This window comes from Lissotriton helveticus, chromosome 3_1, assembly GCF_964261635.1.
Source record: "Lissotriton helveticus chromosome 3_1, aLisHel1.1, whole genome shotgun sequence".
Classification (NCBI taxonomy): Eukaryota; Metazoa; Chordata; class Amphibia; order Caudata; family Salamandridae; genus Lissotriton; species Lissotriton helveticus.
In genome coordinates this window covers 130,099,208-130,111,661 of record NC_136061.1, presented here as the reverse complement: position 1 = coordinate 130,111,661, position 12,454 = coordinate 130,099,208, and the positions used below count along the sequence as shown (strand labels likewise).

The 12,454-nt window shown below is 45.0% G+C and overlaps 1 protein-coding gene across 4 annotated transcripts in view; it reads right to left on the bottom strand.

Moving 5' to 3' along the window:
• The window catches only part of CUX1 (cut like homeobox 1), a 1,380,044-nt gene that overhangs the window by 993,603 nt on the left and 373,987 nt on the right, over positions 1-12,454 (bottom strand). For all 4 annotated transcript variants that reach the window (XM_078679377.1, XM_078679375.1, XM_078679376.1 and 1 more), the window contains exon 4: positions 9,459-9,537. In XM_078679377.1, the coding sequence (XP_078535503.1) occupies positions 9,459-9,537 (79 nt within the window). The remainder of the gene's footprint in view (positions 1-9,458; positions 9,538-12,454) is intronic.

Sequence of the window (12,454 nt, the reverse complement as noted above, 5' to 3'; positions counted from 1 at the left end):
CGCTAGGACTTGCACATTTTAAACTGTATGATTATTTGTGTTTTTATCTGCTTACCCGCTCCTTCCTGAGCATTTCCCCGCTCTGGGCAGCCCCGCACAGCGGATCCTATCGCTGCTGCGGGCCATCACATTGCCGCCGCCATTCCCCGGAGGCCACTGGCCACGCCCACCACTTCAGGCCACTCCCCCCCGCCGAAGGCATTTAACGCGCTGACTACTAGCGCGAGCCAGAGGCCATACCATCTCCTGAGGCGGAAAGCCGGGAGAACGCTAGGACTTGCACTTTTTAAACTGTATGATTATTTGTGTTTTTATCTGCTTACTCGCTTCTTCCTGAGCATTTCCCCGCTCTGGGCAGCCCCGCACAGCGGATCCTATCGCTGCTGCGGGCCATCACATTGCCACCGCCATTCCCCGGAGGCCTCTGGCTACGCCCACCACTTCAGGCCACGCCCCCTCGCCGAAGGCATTTAACGCGCTGACTACTAGCGCGAGCCAGAGGCCATACCATCTCCTGAGGCGGAAAGCCGGGAGAACGCTAGGACTTGCACTTTTTAAACTGTATGATTATTTGTGTTTTTATCTGCTTACCCGCTCCTTCCTGAGCATTTCCCCGCTCTGGGCAGCCCCGCACAGCGGATCCTATCGCTGCTGCGGGCCATCACATTGCCGCCGCCATTCCCTGGAGGCCATTGGCCACGCCCACCACTTCAGGCCACGCCCCTTCCGTTTTCCTCCCTATATACAATGTGCTTCCCCCTGTCGCGCAGCGGACGGGCGCAGCGGGCGCGCCGCCAGCGCGCCAAAGGCAAGCCCGTCGGCGCCCGTCCGCGACCGACCGGGGCAAGGGGCACGCCACTATGCGCAATTCTTAACATATACTCCCGAACAACTGTGTGCCCTCAATAAAAATTGGCCACTGAATTCCGCAATATTGTCTTATGCTCAACATCTTGGCATCGCCTCCCCAAAGTCTATCACACCCGCTCCCCCCCCCCTATTGCTGCTCTCCTTCTGAACACAAGGTCAGCCGTTAAGCACCAGACCGAAATATTTGATCTTTTAGACTCCGACTCCCCGGACCTATTGTTTTTAACCGAAACATGGTACAAGTCTGACTCCCTACCAAGCATCCTGGCAGCCCTCCCGCCTCACTACTCCATGCTCCGCGCAGATCGCTCGGAGGCGAAAGAAGGCGGCGGGGTAGCCCTGATTGCCCGCAAGGAACTCCATTTTCAGACACTCACATCGCCCACGATACCAGCAGCTGATTGCCTTGTAGTTCGCTCTACCTCTCTCAAGACCCCAATTACCTGCATATTAACATATCGGCCACCTCAACCATCCCCAGGTTTTCTTTCTGCCTTCCAGGACCTATTGGCCACCTTGGTAGTCAATAGTGCCTCTGTTCTTGTTCTGGGAGATTTTAATTTCTGGCCCACTGACCCCGCTGAGGATACCAAATCCAAGGACTTTACACAACTGCTTCTAAGCCTAAACTTCACCCAGCATGTTCAAGGTCTCACCCATATGCGGGCCATATCCTTGATCAGATATGGACATTAAACATCCCGACTTCTGTTCCAACTATTTCGCCCTGCCCATGGTCTGATCACTCCTTGCTCGCTTTTTCCTTGGATCTGAGCCAAAAAACAACACCTTCCTACCCTAAAAACACCCGGGCAAGAAATTGGAATCGATTCGACATCCCATCCTTGTGCAACTCGTTAGCTGTTACATGCCCGGATCTATCGGGCCTGACCCCTCACTCCCAGACTTCCATACTAGATCGCTGGCTTACCAAAGCCTGCGACCTAGTAGCCCCCCTGAAGCGGATTACCATCAACCGCACCCACAATTCCAACAAGTGGTTTAGCCCTGGCCTCAAAGCCAAGAAACTGGAGGTACGGCAGGCTGAACGAGCTTGGAGAAGAACATATTGCCCAACCCGGAAACAATACTATATTACCACTCTCAGCGAATACAAACAAGCCATCCTAGCAGCTAAAACAGATTACTTTTCGGAGCATATTCTAGCCGCAGAAAGCCAGCCGCGTGAGATCTTTGCCACCGTCCACGAGCTGGCATCTTCGGGGCAGAACTCTGCCCAAGATTCCCCCCTTTCAGGCCCTATGTGATTCGCTTAACGAATTTTTCATCGATAAAATAGCTTGTATCAAAGCCAACATTTCCCCCCCTTCGCCCATCTTCTCCCACCCCCATCCTCCTGGCAATAATCTGTCCCTTACCTCTATTCCCCCACTTACTGGAGAATCCCTTCTCCCTTTACTTAGTCGTGTTAAGTCGGGCTCTCCAGCTGACATCTGCCCGGCACGTATTCTCCATCAGATTTTTGCCGAATGCCGATCCCCTGTCCTTACCCTCCTTAATGATTGCCTTATGCATGGCGTCGTCCCTGAATCCTTTAAGACTGCAACAATCCTCCCTATACTAAAAAAACAGGGGGCAGATCCTTCCACCCCGGCAAACTATCGCCCGATATCTCTTCTCCCCTACCTGGGCAAGGTAGCTGAGTCCCATGTCACCCAGCGCCTTCATAGAGGACAGTCACTACCTTGCACCCTGCCAGGCGGGCTTTCGCCCCCGCCACTCCACTGAGAAGGTGGTCATTTCGGTCATGGACCAACTCAGGGAGGGGCTCGATACCAACACCCCTCAGGCCCTGGTCCTCCTGGATTTGTCCGCCGCTTTTGACACGGTGGACCACTCCATTCTCTTGTCCCGTGTCGAGGCGGCAGGCATAGGAGGACAAGTACTGGCCTGGATAGGCTCCTTCCTAGCTGACCGCACCCAGGCCGTCCATCTGGCCGAATTCTTCGCCCCGTCCCGCAGGGTGCAATGCGGTGTCCCTCAGGGTTCCTCTCTCTCCCCCCTCTTATTCAACCTTTATATTTTCCTTCTTATTTTTGCATTGCAACAAATGGAGGTCACAGTTTACAACTACGCTGATGACCTCCAACTCATTTTTAACTTCTCCTCCCCCTCACTAGGTGTCACTGCCTTCCAGTCTGTCATGCTGTTTATCCGGGATTGGATGAATGCGAACCATCTTAAACTCAACCCGGATAAAACAGAGCTGATTCTGACGGGTGGCAGTGGCAACCCTTGGTCTCCTTCTTTCTGGGCCCCCTTTCTTGGCCCACCCCCCACTCCCTCTCACTCAGTTTAGACCCTTGGTATCACACTTAATCATCATTTGACACTTCACTCCCACATTAGTTCTGTTGTTTCTTCCTGTTTCTCTACCCTGCGTATCATTAGGAAAGTATCCCGGTTTTTCTCTCCCTCCGCACTCAAACTGATCGTAATGGCCATGGTTTTATCCAAGATGGACTATGGGAACATTATCTATAATGGTGCTCCCGCCTATGCACTTCAACACCTTCAACTGGTGCAGAACCAGGCAGCTCGCCTGGTACATGGCCTATCTAAATTTCACCACCCGTCACCCCTCCTCATTGCTCTTCATTGGCTCCCCATCAAGCAACGGGCCCTGTTCAAACTTGGTTGCCTTACTTTTCAAGCCCGGATGGGCATGGCTCCTGCCTTTATCAACTCCGCCATTACCAACTACTGCCCTCCCAGAGATCTCCGCTCATCCACCAAATCCCTACTAGTCACTCCCCGCTTCAAGAAACAAAGATCGGGAGGCCAGAATTTCGCGGTCCTTGCGCCTACTTTCTGGAACACCCTCCCACCCCATATCAGACTCTCCCCCTCCTACATGGAGTTTCGCAAGGCCCTTAAGACTCTCCTGTTCCAGCAGGCTTTCAGTCTATAGTCTTCTGTATTCTCTTTTGCCCAGGATTCCCTCTAGCGCCATGAAACTGCATTGTAAACGTGCGCTTTATAAATTTTTAAAAATTCAAAAATTCATATTCCTGCTTAAATCCGGAAATGCGTAGCCACGCATGACGTCTGAGTAGGACACTAGTGTTTACAGCTCTAGGTGCAGTGTCTGCTACATCAAGTGCACAATTGATTGAGGCATTTGAAATTCTTTCTAATCATTTGATAACTTTATTTCGGTCATAGACCATAAAAGTGCAGATAAAATACATACAAAGCACAGTAATAAAATCCATAAATATAAACAGTTAGAATAAAAGATAAAAAAGTTATTAAACAGTAAGTTATAAAAAAAAGGGGGACAGTTGATCGAAGTTATTTCCGTTTGGCCTTTGGCTGGGCAGGTTCCCTCTTCTGTATTGGCCCATTTAGAAGTGGACGCCCTAATGAAATGAAATGAAATGAAAAATTACATTTCTATAGCGCATAACTACCCGGAGGCCTCGCAGCGCTTTAGACTGATTACTGTGTCGGACCTACGGGTAGTTAGTACGCTTTTGCAAACAGGTGGGTCTTTAAGGCCTTCCTGAAGGATTGTAAGTTACTGTCCTCTCTCAAGGTCACAGGCAGAGAGTTCCAGAGCCTTGACGCTGTATGGCTGAAAGAGCGGCCGCCCCATCTGGCCCTCTTGACTCTGGACGAAGTTGCCAGATGCAGTGTTCCAGAGCGAAGGGCTCTGGAGGGGATGTAGGGTGATACTAGAGGATGTAGAATGGCCGGGCCTGTTCGATGAAGAGATTTATGTAAAATACACATGGCTTTAAACTGTGCTCGGGCAGCCACCGGGAGCCAGTGGAGATCTTTTAGCGCCTTCCTGGCGGACTGCCAGCGCGGGATGTTAAACAGCAATCGTGCGGCACAGTTTTGGGTGACCTGGAGCCTGTTGACCACTGCCGCAGGGGCAGGCATGGGCAGGCTGCCGTGTCTCAATTGGGTATATAATTTCCTCGTGAGGGGAGGTTGCACTACATCTAGGAATTCCTCCCTCTGGGAATCAGTTTTTACTAACAGAAACTCAGCAGACAGCCTGCCCAGAGTTGTCGAGCACTGTAATGCATGGAGGTTTTGATACCTCACAGAGGCCAGCAACTCCGACCTAGATATCCTCGGGCAGCTCAGCTCGGGGGTCCCCCATAGCTGAGGCAAACCTACGTAATAAGAAAGAGCCCTGATGTGAGATAACCAAGGAATGTTTTTGTTCTTTATTTGTCCCCAAACCTCAAAAAATTCCGCTCTCTAGGCTGAAAGCTCCGGTACAGACCAGAGCCTTCTCCAGTAGAGCAGGGGTCGTGCAGCTACCAATTCCTTAATGGACTCCAGGCCCAAATCTAGTCGCAGGGGTGTGAGCGGTGTACTTTGAGGTAGGCCCACCAGATTTCTCATAAAGGACTGCTCAACCTTTAAGAGGCTCAATGTATTCTTGTGTCCCCAGAGTTCCGCGCCATACATGGCTGCTGTCCTGGCCTGGAGTCGATAGATCTCAAGGACTGGAGCAACCGGTTTGAAATCCGATGTTTTGTGGAGTTTACCGATACCCCCCAAAGTCTGTGAGAGTCTCAGGGTAGATTTTGATACTTGGTGACCCCAATCAAAATCTTCTGTCAACGTGACACCAAGGTAGACAAAGGTTTTCACTCGTTCAAGGGGGGATACTGCTCAGAACAGGGTTAGGGCGGGTGTGTCTCGGGGGATTGAAGATCATAAAGTTTGTTTTCTCCAAGTTTACCTCCAATCCCCACGAGGCACAGAAAGTTACAAACCCGTCCAGAACTCGCTGGATGCCCGTTGATGTTCGGGATAACAGGAGAGTATCATCCGCGAACATCAGAGCGGGCACCCGGCCAGTGACTAACCAGGGAGCATCATTATCCTTGACACCGTTTAGAGCATCCACCAGGCCGTTGATGTAAAGGCTAAAAAGTGTTGGAGCCAGGACGCACCTCTGTCGAACACCCCTGGATACAGGGAAGCGGGCCGAAAGATCCCCATGCCTCCCACACCTAACCTGTGCATAGTTCCCTGCATGGAGTCTAATCAAAATATCGAGTAAATAGGGCAGGAGGCCCAATTCTTCCAACACCTTCCACAATCTTTCCCTGGGCACAAGACTGAATGCGGCCCGCAGGTCCACAAAGACAAGGTAGAGGCTGCCACCCTCTACTCTTACAGTTTTCCAGAATAGGACCTGGAGCCTAAAAATTTGGCCCAGGGTCGAAATACCAGATCTAAATCCGGCCTGGAGAGTAGTAAGTATTTCATGTTCCTTCATCCATTCTGTATCCTGTCCAGTATGATCCTACCCATTAGTTTTTGAGTTGTATCTATAAGGCTAATGGGCCTATAATTAGCCTTCTTGTGTAAGGTTGTTTGCCTGCGCCTTATATTGGTCAGGTAGATGTTGTAGTAATTTTTCTAACTGATCATAATTTGCCCTGTCATACCTTGCAAGGAGGGCTTGTGTGTTAGCTATACGCCATGTATTAGAACATTGTGCAGCTATTCTTTTGCCTGAAGCATCTATCACCTTAGATTCTTTATCAGGGGGTGGTGCTTTACCTGATGTCTGCGAGTTTTCTCTTTTTCTAGTATTTGAGACAACTAGGGAATCTAAGGGTAGCTGTCCTTTAATGTAGGCTGGATCACCAGGAGCAGGCCTGTACTTTTTCTCAATTCTAGGGTTTAGGATCCTAGCACGTACAGGATCTTTAAATACCTCTGGAGCATGTTTGATGACCCCTTTGATCATAGGAAGAATTTGAACAGACCTTTGTGATTATTCAAACGTATCTAATAAAAAATCTTCCTCTGCCTCATCTGAGTGCATGGTGACCCCATGATAAATGTCAGCCCTATTCAGTAAGTGCCCAAAACCAATATTGTCTTCTGAGGGAGAAGGTTTTGATGGATACGACTGTGGGTCAGGAATATCTGGCACATCTTGTGGGTTTGGGTACTCCCAATCTGGATCATCAACAGGGTAGGGAAAAGGCTCATCTGGGCTACCCCTCCCCCTATGCTATACTCATCATCATTTTGAGGTGTATGTGGCGAAGAATGAGGAGGAGAGTGTCCAGGAGAATTCTGAGGTGAATTGTTAGGAGGAACAGGAGATGAAGAAGAAGGAAGTATAGTAGAAGAAGGGTGCATAGGAGATGTGGCAGAGTCCTTCTTCTTGACAGGCACTGCAGGTGTAGGTGCTCTGGTTCGAAATCTACTTTTCAAGCACTTCGACAAGTAAAAACGTATTCAAACTTCACCAAACTACTTTCGATATCGACAAACATCGTCTCGACTCCATCAGCTCGATTTCATTTGAACCCAGTGGCGGAAAAAAACTATGTTATGTTAGTGATATTTTTAAAGCGCACTGCTGCCAAATTCACACGGTGAGGAATCTGCAGTTAGAAGTCTCTATCAGAAATAAAAAGTCAAAGATGGTGGAAGATTACATGAAATGTCCAGATTTTGTTTGCCCTCCTTTACAAAAACATATCTAAAGCTATATGTATAGAACATCACTAAGAAAGATGCTAAGCAACAGTAACAATAAACTGTTGGTTCGGCGCAAACATTTGGAGCAGCAGTATTTCTAGCAAATGAACTTGCTTTGAGCTGACGAAACATGTTTTCTGTTTTACTAGATGTTGAAAGTGTTTGAATTTCATTCCTTTTTGTTTTAAATTAGAATTAAATACAAACTCTTGAAGAGAAAAAAATAGTCGTCGATTCAAATTAATTATAGGCTATTCAAAGAACTTTATTTCGATCACCATAGATCATAAAAGTACACTGTAGAACAAGACACTTGCAGACACAAAATATGAATAAAACATAACATTATAAATAAACTTTTGCAGTCTATTAACAGTAGCAGCATAGTAGAGTGACCAGATGGTGGTATTATTTTTCATTGGAATAGCAGCAAGGTGAAACAATTTCTAATAAATCACTATTTGTACTCGAAAACTTCCTCATAAAATAGCCTAAAAACAGCAATAAAACAAGTTAAAAGACTTAAAAAGTGTAAAAACAGCGTTCACTTACAATAGCACAAGGCACACAGTACGACTTTAGTAGGAGCCATACATGTAGTACAACCAAAGAACTATCAGGGGGTTACCTAGTACGCCTAATCCACATAGCCATTAAAACCTTTGCTGTACACAATACAATCCTATGCATTGTATTTGACTGCAGTATTCTATACGCCTCCTTGTACTTTCTTACCCCCGGATTTCTGCATAGTGGCGCTATCCATTTAGTTCTAACTTGGTAGTACAAGGGACAAAAACATGAAACTTGTTCAAGTGACTCAGGTATCCCTTGGCAGCAGGTGCAATTTCCTTCAACCATCTCACCTACTTTGCACCATTTTCTTTTACAATTATTTACAGGTAGGAAACCATACCTAAACTGTAGGTATAGTTTCCTTGCTAATGGCGGTTCGATTTCATCTATCCTGGCCTCAAATGCCGATGTCAGTTTAAAATTCATAAAGCAATCGAGAGTGTACTCTTACAATTCATTATCCAATTGGTCTCAACAATGCCCCAGTATGCAGCTTTGAGACCGAGTTTGTTTATCTGACTAAAGGTTTCTGGTTGACTCCGGGATACATCTAATCCTAGTTTCTGTAGGAAAGTCTTAACTGTGCACATCCAAGGAATCTTGACTACACAAGTTGGTGTCATTGATTCATGCAGTAGACCATAGCAGGTGCTAAAACATGAGTATTCTAAGAACAATTTTATGGGCAATTCTTTTCTGGCCTAGATCTAAGTAGAGTGGAATCAGCGGGGAGGACACCGGAAGGTCCGGTAAGGTTTCTAGTTACTCAGAGATCATTACAATTTGAACAGCCCCACACCTCCGCACCATATAAGGCTACAAGGGCTTTGACATTATATATCTCTATCGCTGGTGCCAGCTTTCTGGATATAGTTTTCCTATGAATTTGAACTATATTCACGGTTTGCCGAATTAAGGATTGATGCACTCTTTCCAATTGTGGGAGCCAACTCATATTCTGTGCAAATTATATATCAAGATAATCAAACTGTCACTAGTTCTAGGGGAACAACACCCACTTACAGACGCTTCATGCATTTAGTCTTTAAGCTTGATGAAAAAAGCATACATTTTGGTTTGGAGCTGGTTAGCTCTAATCCCCGTTCCAGGCAAAATGCCTGAACATTATTTAGCAGCTGTTGGAGCCCTTGCAGCGACTTTGATTTGAGTAGAGTGTCATCTGCAAAAATGAGAGCAGGGGCCAATTGTCCTCCTACTTTCGGAGCATCACAGCCGTCTGTGCTCAAAAAGCTAATGACATTATTAATGAACAGGGTGGGTGCTAATACACAGCCATGTCTCACTCCTTTATTAATGTGAATCGTCTGTGTTAGAGCCCCATTGTCTCCCCATCTCACTTGTGCCAGAATATTCACATGAAGTCATCTAAAAATGTTCATAAGGGGAGGCGGCATACCTTTGTCTTTTAAGACTACCCATAATTTCAATATAGGCTATTCATGCAGAAGAGCTTTTTGATTTAGAAATTGTTAATCAGCACAACTAAACAATGTGCTTACCTGGGACATCAATTAATCGCTTATAGACATTCAGGAAGCCCGCTTCTGCCTCTTTACTCCTTTTACTCAATGCATCAATCTATGAAGAAATAAAGACAAACTCAGAGTTCCTTAAACGTACACCACAATTTAAAATTTGAATAGTCTGCTTGAGCTTTGCTAAAGAACTTTCTGCGAATCAAATATAAACAATTTTGTAGACTCATTCTGAAGTGTACATAAAGCAGGTCAGTCTAATATTATGAGCAGATAACCATACTATTATCCAAGATTGATCAGTGACAGGACATTAACTTTAAATCACAATATTGGAATTGGAGGAGAAAGCTAGTACTACTATCCAGTTTTATACCATTTGTAATCGTCCTGTAGACAGATAACTTTGGGTTCCAGATCTTGGAACGCAGGATTGTTTATTCAAATCTATTAAATAGTTTGACAATTTACTGATTATTTGTTAGTAAGATTTTCATTTTATTTTTTACACATATTAACCAATCCAAGTAGAAAGAAAGTTAAAAACTGTTGCATAAACTCTGACTCAACCAGGTTTACTTTCACACCCATGAGAGACACGATTGAACTTAGCTCAATGCACCAGGATTGAATGAGAGATACAGGTTTTTGTAGCCCTGCACAACTCCATCCAAAACATAGTTGAAATAGCATCGACGCTTTTGCGTTACTAACAGTCCCTCCATTCAAAAGTGTAGTGATCAAAACCAAACCTCTTTTGCTATCTTCAATACAACACAAACAAGATGTTTCTATAATGAAAAAAAAACATTTTAATAGGTGCATTCTGTTCCTCAACACATTAAAAACCTACAAAGAATATGATTAAAACAGCACTAATGTACATTGCGAACAAAGAAAATAAAATGAATATTTCTAACATTGTTCAAAAGTCATCGAAAAACCTAACACCCTAAGACTTATATGCGCTAACCTAGGAGAGCATGGCGAGTAGAATAACTTGTGACTAGATTTTCTTAGGGCTAATAAGTGCACGGCATTGCTTGTTTATAGCAGAACCCTAACATTGTCAGGGGTCATGTTCAGTGCGAAAAGCAAACAGGCATTTAGAACCAGCAACAAATCCTCATGGGCCGGGCTCAGTGTCAGGATTCAGTAGAAAGTGCATAACAGCTGCAGGATCCCTGGCTATCAGGATCGACTTCTGGTCTGGTAGTATCTTTGCTCATGATAATCTAGGGCAAAGGACCTCTCCTGACAAGGGGCAGTCCTTTCATACTCTATGTTATCTTAGATGGAAATTGCAATGTCATCTTAGGAATGTTTGGTGTAGCCAATAAGCATCAAGATGCTAGTTTAGGATGCATTCTTTTATACATCTTAGATAAAAGTACGGCAATTCAGACTACACTAGTTTTACTATTGTTTTTTATTTGACCTTGAAATTGAGATAAGACGGCACTTGTTTCACAGTGACGTTGCATCAGGTGTTTTGTTGTTGTCTGGATCTAAATGAAAACACTTTCACAGTTCTTGGAAAGTTCAGGACAGACAACATCTGCATCAAAGGCAGACAAGTTTATAATTTTGCAGAAATACCGAAAAGGGAGTTGTGGTCTACTGAAAATGGAGATGAGCCTTATGTATATGGAATGCAATTTTCAGGAATGTTCTGGAGACTGATGAAATAATAGAACAGTGGATTTACCACAAATGTTCATCTGTAAGGGACTCAAAATCAAGCTTCCTTCTCATACTCCATTTGAGTAAAAACACCCCCTTTTTAAGGGGCGGAGCTAAGCGCTGGCGAGCATGGCGACTTCGCCCCAGTGCTCTCTGGCCAAATTGGCACCGATCCAAGCTCCCACTGTCCCCAACCAGTCTGCTCCCCATGACAATTGCACCATTTTTTATAAGCACAAACAGATTTACAATGAGATCTACTTTTTAAATATGCCAAGTGCATAATCAATCTAAATAAAAAAAAAACACTTGAAAAAAGTAAAAATGTTAAAACACATTTTTTCATTTACTGGATTAAATGGCAACTGCAATGCATCTTATGATGAGAGATTCCCGCCATATTTAAAACAACAAGATTTCAGCAAACCGCATCGACTGGCATGCAACGCAGGGCACTCAACAAGAACATGCTTGAAGGTTTGTGGAGTCCCCTCAAAGATCACTTAGTCTATTCTCTGGAGCTATTCCTCCGCAAGTCCCTATGGCAGAATTTAAGGGCAAAATATTCATGCAAAATCATAAAAAGATTCATCACACACCATGTTTCAAGTTTCACTTTAAGTAGGTTTGGGGCAACACCTCCAAACAAGCAGAAGGTATATTCTTCATTTTCCTCTTTTCCCTACACAGCATCATATCATGATTCATTGAACTAAACATAATACTAGGTTTCAGATAGTTCTTAAGAGCATTACGAGATATTGCCATAAGATCAGCTCTACTTAATCTATAGTGTAAAAGTGCTTGATTACATTATGCTGTCCAGTTAATTCAGGTGCTTCCAAATAAACAAGAGAAGGGAACACCCTACTTTCCTAAGTGCAATCATATGATTGAAGACGGTTTATACTGAATTTGGAGCACACCAATTATCATATTCTTATCAGAAAATTAGCTCATATGAGAACATTGCAATAATCAGTTAGGCTCTTGAAGATCTTTTATTTCGATTTATTTCATCCACTCCAATCCCTTTTGCCAACGCGTTTCACCGTGGTTGGGTAACCAATCGGCTTCCTCAGGGCTCAAAACTGCTAGTGACAGATTTCTCTTGTATGGCGTATCGTCTCTCAAACCATAGAGTGAATCAGATATAGTAGGAGATATAGAAGGACGGTGGAGTCCTGGGTAGAGATTCCCTCTTACATGTAGAGGAGGATACAGACCAGGGCTCCGATGCCATGTGTGGCTATGTGGAGGCCACAATCTAGACCTGCAAACAGGGGTGATTAAACCCTGGCTGCTACTGGGCGAGTCATTACTGTGTGTGACATAAT